The 21892-nt window shown below is 36.1% G+C and overlaps 1 protein-coding gene across 2 annotated transcripts in view; it reads right to left on the bottom strand.

The window, feature by feature from the left end:
* Nucleotides 1-21892, bottom strand: part of THSD7B (thrombospondin type 1 domain containing 7B) — a 959962-nt gene that overhangs the window by 218693 nt on the left and 719377 nt on the right. For both annotated transcript variants that reach the window (XM_084891907.1, XM_084891906.1), the window contains one exon: nucleotides 15892-16155. In XM_084891907.1, coding sequence (XP_084748033.1) covers nucleotides 15892-16155 — 264 coding nt within the window. The remainder of the gene's footprint in view (nucleotides 1-15891; nucleotides 16156-21892) is intronic.

The raw sequence follows: 21892 nt of genomic DNA, 5'->3' as shown, positions 1-21892 counted from the left end.
TGTCAGAATCAAGATTTAGAGTGGTTAAAAAGGTAGGGTAATGAGCTGTAACTCATTATATGAAAGGTAATACAGAGAAAAGCACCGTTCTACAAGACTGTGCCCAAAAGGGGACTGAACATCTACACTCAGAATGGGAGATGCAACATTTTATAGAAGTTCCTAAAAAACAGATTTCAGGATTTTTATTGCAAACTGAAAAATGCATTAATAGTTACTAAACAAAATGAATTATTCATTTTGTTTAATGTAAATCTCATATACCAAGAAGTATTTGAGATGGTTTATAAAACAAAACCTACACAAAAGTACTATTAACATGGCCCAAAGAGAGTAGGTGAATAGAATTCTGGGAATATTGTACTCATAGTCATTCAAGAGACCTTACTTAAGTCTCTTCTTTGGCTGAAAGTGTGTCTCTTCTCAATTGTCCACCTCCCCAGCCTTCGTTTCTTAGATCCCTAGAGTGGCCTCCTCTGACGCCCCAATTTGAGTGATGAGGCCTTACTATTCTCTCACTGTACATAATCCTTTTTATTATAGCACTTAGGAAAATGATATACGTAACATTATATATTCTCTGTATATATTTAATATTTCTCTCAACTTTCACACTGCTAATTCCAAGCTCCATGAAGGCAAGGATCACATCTGTTTTGGCCGTCACTATATGATCAAGGTATGCCATAGTGTTTGGCACATATATGTTTAATAATATGCCCTGAATTGATGAATAAATGAGCTAATAATTTATGCTAATACTTTGGAAAGGAAGGAAACCCTACAAAGAGATGCTGCCTAATTGAAACCATGCTCTGCATAAAAAGTCTGTCTCCATTTCAGTGAGAAGGTACAACTGGTCTGATGGAGAAGTTTGCAAAAATGCTCTTTGAATAATTGAAGAAACTGCTTTGCTTTAGGGCTTAAAAGATGAGTAGAAAAAGTTAACCTTTTAAAGAAAAAAACATCAGACAGAGAGAACACAGGCAAAGGAATGGAGTCATGCAAGAACAGAAGATGCATGGGGAACAGAGAGAGGAAGTGCAGAGTGGCTGCAGCATATGGGACATGAAATGTTTGGCTGAAAGTGACTTTGGGTCATCATGTTCCTTTTGCTATCTTTAAGTGCTTTCTGCCAAATGGAAACATAGTGGAGAAAGGAGAGCACATTAAGGAAGGGACTAGAAACTGCATGTGAGTCAGACTACAAAACACTCAGACTACAAAACACTATAAAATATTTACAGAATTTCAGAGTTTTTAATTCCTCTTATGCAAACAATATTTTACATTTGTTTTTCATTTGTACAGATATATGAAGCCACTTCATCATGGAGCCAGAGCTGCCATGCCAGAGGAACAGCCTTGCACATCTTATACCACAAACCACTAAACTGTTTTGTTTTTTTTAATGGCAAAGTGACCTTTGAACTGGATCTAAAACAACCTCATTAAACTATTGCAGGGATAATAAGAAAGCAGATATTATGATGATGGGACTGATGACAACCAAACTACAGATAATAAACTGTTTAGAATTAGTGTCAGTATATTAGCTTATCTAGAAACACCTCTTGTGTTTGTCTTCTAATCAGAACACTATTTGGGCTTCTCTCTGAATCAGTGCTTCCTGAATAGCCCTTTTTTTTTTTGTGGGGAGAAATCTCAAATATATGTTTGTCTCTTACATTGGCCTTTTACTTTTAAGTTAACAAATTGGATAAAGTTAATTTGGCACCTATGGATGAAGAAAGCTACATTTAGACTTAAAGAAAAGATCGCTCCAGATTTAGAGCTGTCCGACTGGTTTGTAGCGATAAGCTAATCAGCAGGAGGCTGGAAGCACAGGGTGGATGATGCTCCTTCCACCATCTCACATACTAATAGTGCTTGGTGTTTTGAGGTCATATTTTCTAATTGTCAACAGTATTCACACCACCTACCTTGCCACCTAGAAGCTATTCCAAAACCTATATTCCAAATCTCTAGTTATAAAAACTATTTCTTCTGACTTTAATAAAATATTTCCATTTGTGGGTTTTTGGTTTTTTTGGTTTTTTTTTTTTTTTTTTTTTTTACATCTCTAATGATTGTTCAGCTCAGTTCACTCTTAAGCTGTGCTTTACCTTGTCACTAGCCATCACTGGCCCAGTTTTCAATGATTCATGACTCTACCCTGTCTCTCCTCCACTAATCAGTGTTATCCATCCTGACTCTTGAAATGTTTATTCCGTCCCTGTCCCCAGGGGCCCTGTCTTTTTTCACGCTCACTGCAACTCAGTCCTGGTTGGTTTCTCTACCTTTAATTTTCCTTCTATCTAATACAACCTCAGCCCTGAAGCCAGAATTATCTTTCTAAAATAAACATTGAATCCTATCACAACAGCCTTGGTTAACAACCCTACTTTATTTATTTTTTTTAATATATTTTATTTTTTACAGAGATGAAGAGAGAGGGATAGAGAGTTAGAGACATTGATGTGAGAGAAACATCGATCAGCTGCCTCTTGCACACCTACTTCTGGGGATGTGCCCGCAACCACAGTGCATGCCCTTGACTGGAATTGAACCTGGCACCTTTCAGTCCTCAGGCCTATGCTCTATCCACCAAGCTAAAATTGTTTCTGACAACAACCCTACTTTCTAAAGCAGCAGTGCCCTGAGAGCTGGGGATATGAAGCATCCATGGGAAAGATTGGGAAAGATTCAGGGAGAGTTGGGATGGGGGTTCCTGGGTTTCACCTGTCCTCAGGCAGTTCTTCCTATGGGCAGCCCTTAGGGAATATTCACTTCTGCTGAGTATGATCTGGAAAACATGTGACCAGAGGGAAAAAGTTCAGAACTACCGTCCCAGAAGCTGAGTTACACAGGTGTTGCTCATTGGCTTCTAAACATCCATATATTTTTATAAAACAGCTAATTTCAAAATTTGACATGAAAAATGTTGCCTCTTTTAGTATATAGCTTATGTCCTATAAATATAAAGAGAGTATGTTCCATTCTGTGTTGATGACGATATAATTTTACCATGAAAATAATTTTAGTTATGACTAGAGCTCTGTTAGATATGAATTCCTTGGAAAAAAAAGTTCAAACATCACTTGAGCTTAAAAAATATTCCTTGAATACTCAATTCTATTTAGCATATGAGTTCCTACATGAGTACGCTCCAACTGAAATTTCTAACCTTGTCTTCTATCACCTACCTCTACCTCAGTCCCGCAGTACTAGTTATATTTACCAAGAGACCATGCACCTTTTCCTTCTTCAAGAGTCAGATCAAAATCCTCTCTCTTCTGAGACATTTGTGCTAATACTATCCCTGAATTAGTTCATCACTGTGCTCCCAGAATACTTCGTATTTATCTACTGGTATGTTCCACATTTCATTAAGTTTACATATTTACAAGACTATTCCTGCCGAGACTGGTTTGGCTCAATGGATAGAGCATTGGCTTGGGGACTGAAGGGACCCGGGTTCGATTCCGGTCAAGGGCATGTACCTTGGTTGCGGGCATATCCCCAGTAGGGGGTGTGCAAGAGGCAGCTGATCGGTGACTCTCTCTCATCGATGTTTCTAGCTTTCTATCTCTCTCCCTTCCTCTCTGTACAAAATCAATAAAATATATATATATATATATATATATATATATAAAAAAGACTATTCCTAACATGAGATTCTCAAAAAAATTCCTCCAAGTAAATCAAAATCTCGTGTCAATATTTTAGATGTGTCTGTGAATGTGTGTATGTATACACACATATGCAAGAAAAAACATACATATATGTGTAAACATGCATAGAAATGTTAACTTATTCTTGCATGAATCTTTGTACATCAGGCTTCTAGCATGTATATACAATGACTTTACCTAGCCAATGTCACACACATTTATAGCTTTTTTCTTTTAAGAGTTTTGTAGTTTTAGCTATTACATTTAGGTTTATCATCCATTTTGTGTTAAATTTTATACATAGTGTAAGCAAGGGGTCAAGGTTCATTTGTATGTGGATATTCAGTTGTTCCAATCCAACTTGTTGAAGAAACTGTTATTTCCGAATTAAAGAGTCTTGGCACACTTCTTTAAAATCAAGTTAGCATAACTGGATTTCTAAGTATGTTTCATTTATCTATACATCTATCCATATGTCAGTGCTCCACTGTCTTCATAACTGTAGCTTTGTGTAGTAAGTTTTAAAATTGGAAAGTGTGATCCCTCCAAGTTTTTTCATTACTTTCAAGATTATTTAATTATCCTTGGTGCCTTGCATGTCCATGTGAATTTTAGGATTACTGTCAGTTTCTATTAAAAAAGTCAGATGAGATTTTTTAATAGGGATTGGGTTGAATCTATAGATTTGAAGAGTATTGACATTTAACATTATTAAGTCTTCCGGTCCATAAACATATTACATCTTTCCATTCACTTGGATCTTCGTTAATTTTTTCAAGTGTTTTATTTTTTTTAGAGCATATATTGTTTTGCTTCTTAAGTATTTTGTTCTTTTTTTGTTATCAATGAAATTGCTTTAATTTTATTTTCAGATTGTTCACGTTATATTGATATTTTATTTTTTTTCCAGCTTTAAAATATAATTGATGGTATACTGATACTGTATCTTACAAAACTGATAAATTTCTTTATTAGTTCTAGTAGTTTTATACAGAAATTCTTTAAAATTTCCTATTTACACGATCATGCTATCTGCTTATAGGTATAGTTTTACTTCTTCCTTTTTAATCTAGATACTTTTTATTTCTTTTCTAGTTGCCTTGTGTAAAACTTGTATTAGAATGCTAAATGGACATAAACAGTAGACATCCTTATTTTATTCCTGATCTTAGGGAACTGAACTATGCTTTTAAAACAATGCCAACAAAGAGTCATTTTGCATTTCATTATAAAATATCTACTTGCTTGTATTTAAAAAAAGAAAAGAAAAAGACAATCAATTCCTTAATTAAAAATCATTTGTTTAGAAGTTCTGCTTACTTTCTAATTTAAGATAAGACATGATGTTTTTTATTTCAATTAGGTTAAAAGAAAAGCTGTTCATGAATTTAATCATGGGTCTTTAATGTTTCTGCTTGAGGAGGTTTACAATACACACTGCCTTTTTCAGGAAGGTACTTCAATCTAATCCATAGATACAAGTTTATAAGGCCATAGAAATGCCTTGCCGTTGTCCACCTCCAATCACTAACAGAGAAACCCTGACACTATATCTGGTCATTATTCTGGATAAGAAAGATAGATGAAACTGTTTGACTGTTTAAGGTCCTGAATTTTTTGTCTCATTGTAATTTAAAAAAAAAAAAAAAACACACTAAAGTATGGTCTGACTCAGAGAGGGGAGATAATCACAAATGTGGAAGTACCTAAAATAGCACCATATTAGACTGAATATTTCCAATGAGTAGTATTTATTTACCTTTCTATATTGTTACATAGGAATGAGGCGGACTACACAGATGTTTGTTAAAAGAATATATAAATACCAACAGATGAACCGATATTCCCAATGTATTCCTTCATTAGGTGAGTTCTCGGTCTGAGTGCCTTAAACTCTGTCAATAGCAGGAGACTTTCTTCAAATGAGATCTTATCAGAAAGCCTTTGTCTCTAGGGACCATTCAATAGGTCAAAATTAGAAAATAGAATATAAGAATTAAACAAGATAAAGCTATGACCTGAGACAAGGCGATACCACATACCCTGCAAAAACAAACAAAAATGGTTTCACATATCATTGTTCAAGGAAATAGCTAAAAACAGTTTTTGCTTCCTTCATTACATTTTAGCCTCATAGTTTTCCCAATTATTGTATCAATCATTCACATAAATACCCTCTATGTAGACACCACACATAAAAAGAAGTAAAATAACACTATGTGAATGCTTCTAACACTTAAGAGTTTGTCATTCTTTTTTATTTGCACATCATTGAAGTTTAGGGGTGGGGGGAAGTTAACAAAATTAACGTATTGTGATAGGCTGAACCATAGCACCCAAAGATATCCAGGTTCTAATCTCTGTAACCTGTGAATGTTACCATATATTTCAAAAGAGGCTTTGCAGTTGCGATGAATTTAAGAATATTGAGATGGGAAGACCATCCTGAAGTATCAGCACAGGCTGGGTAACTAAGTGTCTTTATAAGCAGAAGGCAGAGGAAGATTTGGTAGAACTGATACAAATGGAGAAAGACATGAAACACTGAAGCAAGATGCTATACCACAGGCAGAGGCCAGGAGCCAGGGACAGAGCCTGGAAAAACCCGGGGGGGGCGAGGGGGGAAACAAGACACCCCCTCCCCCTAAAGATTTTAAAGGTAGCATGGCCCTGGCTATACCTTGATTTTGATCCAGTGAAACTGACTGATTTCTCTTTTTTTATATATATATATTTTTTTTATTTTATTTATTTATATTTTACAGAGAGGAAGAAGGGAGAGAGATAGAGAGATAGAGAGTTAGAAACGTCAATGAGAGAGAAACATCGACTAGCTGCCTCTTGCACACCCCCTACTGGGGACGTGCCCAGAACCAAGGTACATGCCCTTGACTGGAATCAAACCTGGGACCTTTCAGTCCACAGACTGATGCTCTACCACTGAGCCAAACCAGTTTCGGCCTGACTTTGATTTCTGACCTCAAACAGTGATAGAAAAACGTGTTTTAACCCAATAAGTATGTGGTGTTGTTGCAGCAGTCATATGCATTTGTATATTACAATTCTTTATTCAGAAGCATGGGTTTATACTCTGTATTTTATTATTAAGTATTGAGTATCTATGATGAACTGACACTTTTCTAGGTGTTTGTAAGGATAGAATGATGAGGCAGGCCCAGCCCCTCCATTAGGGGCACACACCCCTCTGTGGCTGGACAGGCCAGCAATAAAGTCAGCAGGTAAATATGAGAAGCAATAGGACTGTATCTTGATAAGGGACGTAAACCAGACATGTTCAGCCCCTAATGGGCTCTAAGCGATGGGCAAGGGCTGGCTGGCAAGGCTGCCGGTAATTTCCCAGAGGAGGTGATATTTCTCATGTAAGTCCAGAAAGGTTACTAGGCACCAACAACAGAATTAGGTTACAGGGAGAAAAAATTAAAGTTACAGCAGAAGTAGAGTGGACAGGTACAGGAGGCAAAGCTCCATGAGAGTGAGTGGCATATACTGCGATGCAAAATTCAAAGACAGCTGGAGTTCAGCATGGAAAGGAAGAAGGATGAGGCCTTCAGGGGTTGAAAAAGGGTCAAGTCATGAAGGGCTACAAGTCCATGCCAGGGGTCTGGACAGTTGACTCAGAGTTTAAACCTTAGGTGAGCAATAATCAGATGTGCCATTTGGGCAGATTCCTCTCACTGAAACAGGAGGAGAGGATGGCAGGAGGAAGGACTGAGTGAGGATTATGATGGACAACCACTGCCTTGAATATCAGGAAAAGGCAAGAGAAGTGTGTACTACAGAGAGCCACTGAGATGGAAGACATGGCTAGAGAGAAAAATCTCTAAAGCAGTAATATCATGACAATTGTTTTGGCAACATGCACATTAAAACAAAAATAGAGAAAGCAAAATCTCAACATGAAAAACAAACATTTTTCACCTTGTCAAAATTAAATTTCCTTGCCCCAGAGTAGGCACTATTAATTCCTCCTCAAACGGTGATGTGAACACATTTGCAGTGTCTCAAGAAACAGAAAGGTGTAGATGATTTAGAAAACAGGTCATTTGGGGGGGAAAATTTTTTTTTTGAAATGACTATTTTTTAAAAATATATTTTATTGATTTTTTACACAGAGAAAGGGAGAGGGATAGAGAGCTATTAAACGTTGATGAGAGAGAAACATCGACCAGCTGCCTCCTGCACACCCCCTACCTGGGATGTGCCCGCAACCAACGTACATGTCCTTTACTGGAATCGAACCTGGAACCCTTCAGTCCGCAGACCGACGCTCTACCACTGAGCCAAACCGGTTTCCGCTGAAATGGCTATTTTTTTTTTTTTCAACAAAAGAGGGTGGAATATAATTATTCAGTCCCTTCTATGTGATGGACTGATGAGGACAGGACTGATGAGGACAGCTCACATTAGGTTAACAGAAACCATTCAGTAATTTAAAATTTAACACATGTACAGAAAACAAAGTTTCTAAATGTATTAACCTGTTATCTGAACAGGACGTATAAATACGTTAAATGTAAACAATATCGTGTACGGGTAGGACATATGAATATGTCCTTGAAATATATGTTGGGCCCTGAAACAGGCGGGACATATATTTCCGAACAACAAAGGTATTAGTCTTCCATACATGTCTTGACATGAATTTAAGACACGGAGGGAATCAGTATAATTTCGCTAGTGAGAGTGGTGGACGTGTTCAACAAGAATTGTTTTGGAGTTAACACATGACTTACTGAATAAAGGGTATAGGATTTGCTTAATTTCTGTAGGTCAATTCATTTGGCTGAACTCTTGTGTCAAAACAATACAGACATTGTTGGAACAATGAGGATAAACAGAGTCGAAATCCCTAGTGAAATAAAAACAAAAAAATTACAGAAAAATGAACATATAGTAAGATTCAAAGACAAACTTATGGTTTTAAAATGGAAGGATAAAAAAGACGTATTAATGCTCAGTTCTATTCATAATGACAAAAAGACAATGATTGAAAAGAGAGGAAGAAGGCAAGAAAAACCGAATGTTGTCCTGGATTATAACAAGAATATGGGCTGCGTAGATTTGGGAGATGGAGTTAGGATGGCCTACAGGGCTGCCCGTAATAGGGTAAAAAAAAATTTTACAAAAATGCCGAGTTTGCTACAAAAAAGGTGTTAGGAAAGAATCTACATACTGTTGTCCGGATTGTAAGGTAGCACTATGTATCAACAATGGTTTTAAAATATATCACACGGAAGTTGAGTTTTGAATTTTTACATCTATATTTCAATTTTTTAAACTCAATATTTCTATTTTACTTGTGTGCTTTTGTTTATTGTTCTGTAATTGTTAACTTTTTAATATTTTTTATTGTGTATCGAAATAAAAAATATATATTTTTTGTAATCTTTATAATTGTTTGTAAAATTTATAATTTAATTCAATGTTTCCATTTTTTTGTTGGTATTCTTTTCTATTTGTTTGTAATTTTGTATTTTCCTTTCTGCTTTATATATAAATAAACAAAAAAATATATATATTTCATAGTTTTTTCATTTATTTTAAGTATAAATAAAAAATAATATGAAATTACATCCTCCAGGTGTGACGTACTGACACGTCCTAGTGAAAGAGTGCGCGCCCGTTATATGTTGCGTAATTAAAAAGGGAATTCCCCGGTTAACAGGTTAAGATTAAATTCACATATTTTTGAGTGACTATAAATAAATGAAATTAGTTTGTCACAGAGATTACTTACATTATTTAGCTTTGCCTTCTATCTATATCTCCTTACCTATAATAATAAAAGCATAATATGCTAATTAGACCAGATGTCCTTCCGGACATAGTGCCAGATAAAGTTGGGGCTGTGAGAGAAGCCTGGTTCCCAGGTGGGTGTCTGCCAGCCCAGGGAAGCTGGTGCCAGAAGCTGGGGGAAGGAAGGCCTATGCTTGCAGGCATTTCATGCATCAGGCCTCTGATATATAACAAACTAATAAAATTGCTACAACAGAAGTAAGCTGCACATGCTGTTATTTTTAAAAATATTAATGAAGATAATTAATTGCCTATCAAAAGAAATAGTATTTTTCTGGAATCAGATATAAAACAGATTTTTATAATTTGATAAATTAAAATTTATTCGCACAGCTATCACTGGGTCACTTGGAAAATTGTTTTTCTGCATTTTCCATTCTTTCAAAATCCTTTCTTGTCCAGTTGCAGCAATGCAATTTCATTTCTTCAAATCCCAAACTGTATGTCAACCGCAAAATAGAATCCCATATTCTGCAGAGTTTATTTCATAATACACAGCTATTCTACCTAAAAAGCTGTTTAAACACACATATCCCTTCTGATGATTGCACTTAAATTAGATCCAGACTTCTTTGCTTTGTCCTATTAGATTCTGCCAATTTCTTCAACCTCATTTCACAAGACTCTCGCCTCACATCCTACATTCAAACCCCAAGACTTCCTTTGTTATTTTGACCAGAATGGCTTTCCTGACCTACATTCTCTCTGACATGCTTGCCTACTAACTAAAATTACCTTGATATACTTTTCACATGATTGCCTGCCTTCTCCTCACTCTTCACATCTCAAATTTGTGTCATTTCAGTGGGGGAAGGTGGAGGTAGATGGGAGGGTGGGGAGAAATTAACCAAAGAACTTATATGCATGCTAGAGGCCCAGTGCATGGATTCGTGTACTGGTGAGGTCCCTCAGCCAGGCTTGCAGGGATTGGGCTGAAACCCGCTCTCTGACATCCTCCTGAGGGATCCCGAATTGTGAGAGGGTGGTTCTTGGGTGATACACTCCAGGATTGGGCTCCCTCCTCTCTGGTTCTGGGTGCATAACCAGAGAACCATTGCTGCCAAGTGACCACAGCTCAGCAGCTCCTGTGCTGAGCATCTGCCCCCTGGTGATCAGTGCAGGTCATAGCTACTGGCCAGTTAGCGGGTCACTTAGGCTTTTCTATATATAAATATGCATAACCCATGTACACAGACAATAGTATGATGAAGGCCTGGGGATACGGGGTGAGGTGCAGGGGGTCAATGGGAAAAGAAGGGGGGCATATGTAATACTTTCAGTAATAAAGATAAATTTAGGAAAATAGAAATAAAAAATGAACTTTTCTATTCATAGCAGCTTAAGAGCTAGACAAGGCTAGAAATTTCTTCTTATTACATTTCTATTACCCAATAGAAAATAAATGGCACAATTCCCTGATTTATCCATAACTGTATACCCAATTATATAGGGTGTTGGGTCACAGCCCTCTGCTAGGAGCTGGACCTCTGAGGACACTGGGAATTGGATGAAGACATGAGTAGCAGCGAGCAGATGGGAGAGACTTTGCTGAAGATAGAGAAGCCATTGCTAACAAGGAGCCACCAGACAAAGTAGTCCTTCAAAGTAGTCCCCCACAGTAGCCGCACATGGGCTGGTCAGCAACACATCTTCATACCAACTCAGACTAAAGAGGCTTCTTGCCAAACAGCGACATCAGAATCTGGGTTACAGAAAGGTACGCCTGCGCAGAGCCTTCAGGGAAACGGCTGCCATCGCCTTTGCTCAGGGGTATGGCAAACGAGCCTTACTCCTCTGGCACACACAGGGCAGGGTCCCTACAAAAGGGAGCCAGGTTTCATACAAAGCAGGTACTCGATATTTAGGTTTTTACCAAATAAATGAATAAATAAACCAACAGGCAAGTGCATCAGAATCATGGTGAAATAAAACATTCCTCTCCTTTCTTTTTTTATAAAGACGAATTAGACTTCTGTTGCCAAACAGAAGGCCTCGAGCACTACAGTAAGAAACCTGCGGGTTTCCAGTTCCTCTGTGCCTCTGCAAACAGGTAAAGGGACCTGGTGGAGGCTGCAAATTCAAGGCAGTCAGTGAACTGGCCAAACCCCCACTGGCTGCAATCAGGAGAGAAAGAACCTGGAGAGCACAGGGCTGGGCAGATACCCAGGAGCAAGAGAATTTTAGAAAGCCCAACCTGCCTAAAGGGAGGTTCCAGGTTGCATTGGAGTTGGGTAAGAAGGAGGTTGGATACAGAGAAGAGAGAAGTTGCCCAGGTGGGCCCCCCTCCCTAAGGTGACAAGGCAAGAGGTTAGGCTTTTTGCGGTGGCAGTGGTTACCCTTCTGGCAGAGGAGGTAGAGAGCAGTGCCCTTTCCAAGGAGGAGGTAATAACCACAATGAAACATCTAGAATATACTCACAGAACATAAAAAGGCAAGACAACATACCGCCATGAGACATACCACCAATTTACAAAAGCAGGTAGAAACAGAATTTAAAAAAAAAAAAACAATGAAGATAAAAATCAACTAGAAGACAATAAGATGACAGTAAAAAGTCCTTATGTATCTATCACTCTAAATGCAAATAGATTGAATTCACTAATTAAAAGGCAAAGAGTAGCTGACTGGATAAAAACAAGCAATCGAAAAACAGAAAAATGGAATGCACACAATAATACCTAACTATATATATCCAGTCTCTAGAAAACTTATTTCATCTCAAAAGAAACCCACAGGCTCCAAGTGAAGGGAAGAAAGAAGATATTCCTGGTAAGTAGAAACCAAAAGAATGTGGATATAGCCATAGCCATACATATTTGTTTAAAAAAAAAAAAAGACTTCAAATGAAAAGTGTATCAAACACAAAGATAAAAACAAAGAAGGTCATGCTTTAATGATAAAGGGATTAGTATATCAAGGAAATATAACAAACATAAACATATATGTAGCCAACAGCAGAACACCTAAATATATGAAGCAAATACTAATAGATTGGAGGGAGAAATAATGTCAGAATAATTATAAGGGATTTCAATATCCCACTCTCAGCAATGGATAGATCATTCAAACTGAAAATCAACAAAGAAATGTTAGAATTGAAACAAAATAGACTTGACATAAATAGAACATTCTACCCAATAAATACAGTCTTCTCAACTGCACATAAAGCATTCTCTTGGATAGATCATGATAGGACATAAAACAAATCTTAGCAAATTTAAGAAGATTGAAATCATATCAACTGTTTTCTGACTACAATGGTGTGAAACCAGAATTCAAGAAAAAAGCTAGAAAATCTATAAATATGTGAAAACCAAACAACACACTTCTGAACAAGTGAGAAATCAAAAGAAAAAGTTATCTAAAACAAATAAAAATGGAAAGACAATATATATCAAACCCTATGGAAAGTTTACTGTGATAACTGAATATATTAATATATTTGAAAGATTTAAAGTAATTGAATTTTACTAGTATACCTAAAACAACTGGAAGAAAAAAAAATAAGCTAAAAGTTAGGAGAAGGATGGAGATAATATAAAGGAAATAAAAATTTGCATAGAAATGAAATAAAAACTGAAAGAAAAAAAAACACACCAACAACAAAAGGATAAAAGAAACTAAGAGCTGGTATTTCAAAAATAAATTTGACATTTACCTAGACCAGTGGTTGGAAAACTCGACCCCCCCACTCTGTTGACTCATCAGTTTGCTGACCACTGACCCAGGCTAACTAAGGAAAAAAAGGGGAGAAGACTCAAATGAGAAATGAAAGAGAAGACATGCAACTGATACTACTGGAATACTTAGGATCATAACAACTATATGCCAACAAATTAGTGTAAAGAAATGAATTTATAGAAACATACATCATATCAAGATCGAATCTGGAAGAATTAGAATATCTGAATTGAATCAGTAAAAAAATAAAACAAAACATTCCAACGTGGAAAACACTAGGAATAAATGGCTTCACTGGTAAATTCGATCAAACAATTTAAGAATTAGTGTTAATCCTTCTCAAACTTCCCAAAATAATTGTAGACAAGGAAAAACTTTCAAATTCATTCTACAAGGCCAGCATTACCCAAATACCAAAGCCAGATATGCGAATAACATAGATCAATATCACATATAAATATAGGTGCAAAAAATATCAATAAAATATCACTTATAAATATAGATATAAAATATTTGCAAACTGAATTGGACACTTTAAAAGGATTATATACCATGACCAAGTGGGATTAATCCCTGGGATTAATAATCAGCATATACAAATAAAAAATAATAAATTCCATTAATAGAATTAAACATAAAAATTAAATGATCATCATAAAATTCAGAAAAAGTACTAGACAAAAAGATAACACTCTTTTATATTAAAAAAACAAACATTTTCTAACAGATTTGGTGTACAAGGAACATAACTCAACCCAATAAAGGCCATCTATGACAAATCCACAGCTAACATTATACTCAACTGTAAATAACTAAAAGCTTTTCCCTATGATAATTAATAAAATAAGGTTGCTCATTCTCACCACTATTATTTAATATAATATTGGAAGTCTTGGCTAGAGCAATTAGGCAAGACAAATAAAATATACCTTAATAGAAAAGGAGGAAGTAAAATTATCATTATTTCAGATGATATGATTTTATATACAGAAAATCCCAAAGATTGAAAGAAAATACTGTTGTAACTAGTAAAAAAATAAAGTTGCACATCATCAAATCTACCTAGAGAAATCAGTTGCATTTTATACAGTAATGGAACATCTAAAAAAATAAATTAAAAAATGATCCCATTCACATATCATCAGAAACAATATCTAGAAATAAACTTAACCAAAAAGTGAAAAAAAAAAACTACAAGAGTTGCTGAACGAAATTTAAGATGACATAAATAAATGTAAAGCAATCCCTGTTCATGAGTTAATTAATATAGCTAAAATGTCCCTACAATTAAAAGACACCTATCTATCTATCTATCTATCTATCTATTATATTAAAAATATAATCATATATAAGGCTAATATGCAAAAGGTCCCCCAACCTGGAGTTCCACCAAGGGGTGTGGCCTGCTGGCCAGCCAACTGCCTGAGACCCCTCCCCCTAGCCGGCCCCACTCCTGATCATGGGCAGGGCTGGTCTGCCAACTGGCCCTGATGGCCCCAATGGGAACAAATTTGTGCACCAGGCCTTTTAAGCAATATAGCCAACAATATTATGCTATAACCAAGCTAGGTAAAAGACTAGAACTTCTTTTATAAAATGGGTCTACTATTTCCTAGTGATGTATTTGATGTTTCTGGAAGTCAAATCACTAAAAACAATTCTATAAACTAACCTGAGATACAGAAAAATGGCAGCAACAATTAAAAAAATCATTAAACTTTAAATTGCATTCATATATTGATACAGGTATATCTTAAAGACAAGCTAATACATTTACAAAAAAGGCAAACAATCATTTACATGACTTGTATGAAATAATTAAATTCAATTTGCTATTCCTGGTATTATTTAAAAAGCTTATTCAAAACATAAGACCTTGATAACAAAGACCAAGAATCAATCATTTTTCCTTCACACCCCCCCCCCTACTATTCAAACACAAATTCTTTCTTTTCAGATCCTCTATAAAATTCCTAACTTGTTTAGTCTCTTAAAAACAGTAGTTACCCTCCCACACACAAATAGAGCAGGAAATTCATAAACTCCATCATAATCATGCCTCAGCCTCATCTATCACTTCTTATCCCAACTGTATTTAATATTCATTCTTTTCTCCATTCACCCATATTTTTCAACTTCTCAGGTTCAAATAAAAAAAGAAACACACACACACACACACACACACACACACACATACACACACACACAAAAAAAAAAAACACCACAAAAAAACAAAAACAACAACAACAAACAAAAAAACATCTTCTACCTGATTACCATGTCACAAAACTCTTCCAGATTACCTAATTTCTTTTTGTTCTTCAGTTCTACTCTACTAATCAATTAAATTAAATTTTAAATGATATTTTGTAAAATCCCTTAGAAATTTAGGATCAAAGCACCAATAAACACCACAGATATATTTATTTGTATTGGGCTTTTGCTTTCTTGGTTAACTAGAGCAATGATGCTCACCACCAGCACATAAGTGGCCAAAGGTGAAGTATAGAGTGAGGCCAGTAATGGATCCAAAACACATTCAAGATAATCATGAGATATGTGCATTCACATGTCCATATTTTATGAGATGCACTGTGTTATTGACAAAGGAGAACTGAAGCCATTATTAAAGAACAGAGCTACTAATTCTAGACCTTGGACAAACCTCCTGGGCTGTATGTCAATGATCTCATTTCTTACTCCCCATCCATGTCCTTACCAGAGCTACTGCAGTGGGAGGGGTCAACAGGCCTTCCGTTCTTATCAGAGCAGGCTATTGCTCGATAGCGCATGCCCTGTCCGCATTCTTTGCTGTCTCCTTGTACCTGCAGTCCTCGCTGAGGCTCCCTTCTGCTTTCAGGAAGAATGCAATCTGACCAATTTCCAGATGGTTGGGATATAAATACATCACAAGGACACAGTTCTGATTCCACTAGAGGGTACATGTCCGCATCCTGGCACTTCTCCTTCTTCCTGCTTTTTCCTGTGCCAATAAGAAACACTGATGTATTAATTTCATATCTGCTGTTTTGTTAAAATTTACTCACAGTATTATATTTAAAAGCTCTTAACAATATTGTCTTAAGTAATATAAAGTCTTTCTATATTATTGAGTTTTTACAGAGAGCAAGGTAGAGAGATAGAGAGCTAGAAACATCAATGAGAGAGAGAGAGACATTGATCAGCTGCCTCCTGCACACCCCACACCGGGTATGTGCCCGCAACCAAGGTACATGCCCTTGATCAGAATCGAACCTGGGACCTTTCAGTCTGAAGGCCGACACTCTATCCACTGAGCCAAACTGGTTTAGGCATAAAGTATTCCTTATTGCCACTCTTTTGTGCATGGAATTAAATTCTAAGACAATGGAAGCAAGTCCCAGAGTAATTGTGAAATTCAAGTTAACTTGACCAAAAAATAAAAAATAAAAATTGTTTGATGTTGGAGAGTGGCACAAGATAAAACGAGAAAACATTTGCTACAGTGGCTCAACAGCTAGAAAATTCATGTCAATGTACTTATTATTTTCCCTACAATATGTTGATAAAAACAGATTGATTACCTTGTCACCATTTTCCTTGAAAGTTTTGGTTGCCAAGGAAACAAACAAGAGGTATAAATATTGACTCCCTTTCCTTTTTTTTTTTTCCAAGCAATTTTTTAAAAACAGATTATTTAAGAAACAAAATAATATCCTCCCATACTATGGAGTGAGTCTGGGTGTCACTTAGATGTGATAGACAAAGTGGAATATATTTCGTTTCCCATTACCAGGCTGTTTACAAACACCTGCAGAATCAATAGATTGAAATACATGCTAAAATCATATTGAATAATTAATCTGAAAAAAAAAGCTGTGGCTTCTACTTTGAATTTTCTTACTTAAGGATTCTGAATATGACTTTACCTTACCAAATGAATTTAATGAACATTTATTCAACTTTGAATAATGACAACGTGGAGTCATTTTTCACAGCGCTGAGTACCAGATAACCATGTTTAATGGATTCCAAGTCAGCCTGTAACTTGATTCAAGTTTTCCATCAATACACTTACTCTAGATTCCTAAAAATTTCCCTAGGTCTAGTAATTCCACTTTTTGTTTCCTCATTAGGGAGTCATTAGCTAGCCATGGTTGTTTATTAAAAGTGGGCATCTTTTCCCAGTCCTTATGATTATTTTATTTTTAATATATTTTATTGTTGATAGTGTTACAGATATCTCCCATTTTGTTCCCCTTCACCCATTCCTCTCACCCCCTACCTACTCTCCCCCCCCCCCCGCAGCTTTTCACTATTCTATTTCCTGTGTCTATGGGCTATGCATATAGGTATGTAAGTTCTTTGGTTTATCTCTTCTTGTCCCTATTTCAAAATACTCGATACAAGCTAATATAGAGACTACTTTCTCCTTATCAAACAGTTTACATTATACAGAACAATTTAAAGTTGTCACCTAATGAGTGGCTTTCTGGCCTTTCCTGATTTTTTTAATTATTTTTAAATTAGAGACCTAGTGCATGAAATCTGTGTCAGGGTAGGGTCCCTAGGCCTGGCTGGCGATCAGGGCCTATTTATGGGGTAACCAGCAGGGCGAATGGGGCAGTGCGGGGTGTGTGTGTGTGTGTGTGTGTGTGTGTGTGTGTGTGTGGTGGTGTTAGCTTTAGCTGGCTTTGGACCTGCAGTCAGCTCATGCTTTGAGTGTCTGACCTCTGGTGGTCAGTGCACATCATAGCAACTGGTCATTCCACTAGTCTTTCTGTTTGGTTGATCTGCATATTAGTCTTTTATTATATGGGATTATTAATTGATTTGGAGAGAGAGAGGCAAGCAACATTGATTTGTTGTTCTACTTATTCATCAGCTGCTTCCCATAAGTACCCTTACCAGGGATTGAACCTATAAACTTGTCATATTGGGGCAATGCTCCAACCAACTGAACAATCCTGCCAGGGCCTTCTCTGATGCTTATTGCCACAATGAACAAGGGTTTTAAGGATTTTTACAGGAACTGAAGTGACCTTGCAAAAGCTTCATACACACCACTGTACCTCTGTGAGGATGTATTCATTCACTTTTCCCGTTAGAGGTACTTAACTAAGAACACGTTTGAAAAACACAGTTTCTATCATAGCTTAAAATTGTAGTGGTTGAGAGTTGTACCAACAGGTGGTGAATAGCTCCTTCCATCAGCATTTAATTTAACTTTCCCAAGTTGATTATTTCCATCTCTTATAATTCCACTGTCTTCTCAACACATTTAACCATGAATTCGGAATCTACCTATTGGTTGAAACCACTTACTCTTGCCACAGTAATAAAACAAAGCCCTGGAATATCTTTTTGTCCCTTATATTTCAGAAAACTTGGTTGTTTAATGACAGTTCGGAGTGAAACTTTACCATCATTCTTAAAAGATCTTTTTCAAGTTCTATCATGCCTTGCCTTTTTGTCCCTCACTCTTATCTTAGCTTTCTACTATTTCTCTGGTAACACCTTACTTGTTTTTTATTTTTTATTTTTATTTTTCTTCCTTTATATCTCCCTTAACTGATGGACTTCCTGGGGCATTGTCCCAGATTTTCTTCTTTTTTGATCCTAAATTTTCAACAACATACAGTATAATGTTTAAATAACCATCTAGAACTCATAAATTCCTCATTATCTTCAACACATATTTCTTGTTCAAGTGTCTGAGCCACAGAGTAGAAATCTACACCTAAAAGACCAATCAGATTTAACCTGGCAAAAACCACACTCATCCTCTTAGTATCTCTTTCTCCTTCTTCACTTTTCCAATTATATCAACATGATCAAGTCAAAAATTTGTTATGTTTAAATCATTCTATTGTGTACCTATATCTATTTAATGGCAATGACCTATCATTCTAAATAACTATATCTCTCTTGAATTATCTCATTGTTTCCATTATGCCCAATGCCACCCATACTTAGCTCACCTCCAAGTCACCAGCTTAAATCAATACAACAGCTTCTTCCGAAATTGTATTGCCACTCTGCCTCATTCCCTTCTATCTATTGCCCACATTGCAGTCAGGACCAGCTTACAAAGATTGAAATCTGATTACATCATCCATCTACCTTAAACTCTCCAGTGAGTTATCACAGTTCATGGAATGAAATCTGACCTCCTCACCATGGTTACCAAAGACCATAGGATCTAAGCCCATAAATGTCATACAAACATATTTAATACTTTAGTTCAAAAAAAAATACAGAACTAAAGTATTAAATATTTGTATTGGTTATCTAGTTACTATATATTATATATTAAAACCTGGATATATCTTCTTTGTGATGGATTATTTCCAGCATTATGAAAACAACTGCTCTGATTACTAGTCAATCTAAAAACTGTGTTGATTTTCTTTAGATACAATGCACAAACACCCAGATATGAAAGTCTTCTGTTTAAAATGTAAAAAAAAAAAAGCATCCTCTATGGTCCCCTATTCAATGGAGAGGCTATATTTGTATGTGTGTGCCTTTTCATGTGAGGCTGTTAAAGAAGCACATTGTTCTATGGTCTATGTTCATGCCTCTTATTGGCATTCAAGATCTTGATTGCTTATTAAGTTTACTACCAAATTACAAGGAGGAAAGCAAAACACAAGCAGTATATCACAATCAAAATAAGTCTTCAGAAGGTGAACATTTCAATTCACTACTTTTTTTTTTCAACAAAAATACTAAATAATTTATTTGATTGGTTTTGCAAAATTCCTATTTAAGTAAGTTGAGAAGTTATTTTGGTGTAACTTAGATGTTAAGACACACGAAAGATCATTCAGCTAGCTAAAAAATTGGCAGTTAATAACTTAGAAAAGAAATTCTAAATACTTTTTAGTGCAAGTAATTTTTATGAGTTTGCAAAAAAATGTTCAATATTTACATAAAAATAGATTTTAAATAAATTAAATTCATTAAAGTTTTGAAAATGCACACCCCCCAAACAAACAAACAAAAAACCCTATGCGGGTTGTAAAATGAAAAAAAAAAAATCCTAGGATTTTCAATATTTTATTTCTTGGTTTACAAATATAAACTATCATTAGCAAACTTCAAGACAAAGAAAAACTGGTTACTAAAGAAAACATTCTCCCCCTTTATAGGAGATTGTCATTAACCTCAAAGATATAGGTGAACGGTGAACCAGAATAACGTCTTATACATCATGATGTAGGAACATGCAAACCAAGTTTCACTGCCCTGTGAATTTGAAACTATTTCTATCATATGTATGTACCTCATTATATTGTTTTATCTTTGGTTTATCTTAGAAACATAAGCAATACTGCTTAAAATCACATATGCAAAGATTTTTATAGAAGAGAATGCATAACATACAGCATATTTGATGTTTCTATATGTGATCATAAGTTTCACCTATACTTCTGAATGAAATCCTGACTTGAATGCAGAAACACTCTTAAAGGCTCTCACCCATTAAGTAAATCTATTAGAGTGAGTTACATTTAAAACAATCTTATAAGCAATGCATTCCAATAAAGCGATCTTGAAAACAAGAGAATCCGCACTTGGTGCTGAGGACAACACCAATTTTATTATGCCAATGATTATTTTGGCATTTTTCCTTTGGCTTCCATTACCTGAATTAAATTTTCTACATATGGAAATACACATATAGTTCAGAGAAGTTCTGGCATGTATACCTAGACAAGTAGTAAAATGCACTACTGCTCCAGGTATTTGTACATTGCAAGCAAAAAATGCTGCAGAACCTTGATTAAATTAGTAATTGCTTTAATTTCCATTAAATTTCATGGATGCAAACAGAATCAGTAATTAATAACATACCACAAAAGCAGAAACTATGCCATGTAACTTGATTTTTACCTCATACTATTAAAGTTTTTAAATGCTAAATTGCTCATGAGGTAATGGCAAAAGAGTATGATATAGGTTAGATATACCTTTGATATTCTTTTTTTTTTAAAATATATTTTATTGATTTTTTACAGAGAGGAAGGGAGAGAGATAGAGAGCTAGAAACGTCGATGAGAGAGAAACAGCGACCAGTTGCCTCTTGCACACCCCGTACCGGGGATGTACTGGCAACCAAGGTACATGCCCTTGCCGGAATCGAACCTGGGACCTTTCAGTCCGCAGACTGACGCTCTACCACTGAGCCAAACCGGTTTCGGCTACCTTTGATATTCTTTATAAATTACTTACTGTTTCCAACCTTGCTGGGATCCTGGCACCAGAAACTTAGCCATTAACTACTCCCGGAAAATTGGTAAATATATATATTGCCATTTATGACTTACAAGGTGGGGCAAAAGTAGGCTTACAGTTGTTCATATAGAAAGTTATGCCATAATCTACACTAATAAAAGAGAAAGATGCAAATTGACCATACCTTCATGATGCCCACCTGCCAATCAGGAATATACAATTTAACCCAACAAAGATGGCAGGTTAATTTGCATACACAGGTGCCAAGCAGCTGGAGGTGGGACACTTGCGTCATTGCCCTGGTGATGACGCAGGTGTTCTGCACTGTTCCAGTCGCACTGGAGCTCTGAGCAGGGTGGGAAGGCAGAATGGTGGCTCTAGGCCGGAGCAAAGGTAGAAAGGCAGCTCTGGCCTGAGGGAAGGCGGTGCCGGCAGCCAGGGGAAGGAAGGCCCCTTCTTGCACAAAATTTTGTGCATCGGACCTCTAATTAATAAATAAT

This window comes from Pipistrellus hanaki (assembly GCF_964339955.1).
Source record: "Pipistrellus hanaki genome assembly, chromosome: 8".
Taxonomy (NCBI): domain Eukaryota; kingdom Metazoa; phylum Chordata; class Mammalia; order Chiroptera; family Vespertilionidae; genus Pipistrellus; species Pipistrellus hanaki.
This window is presented reverse-complemented; position numbering and strand designations above follow the sequence as displayed.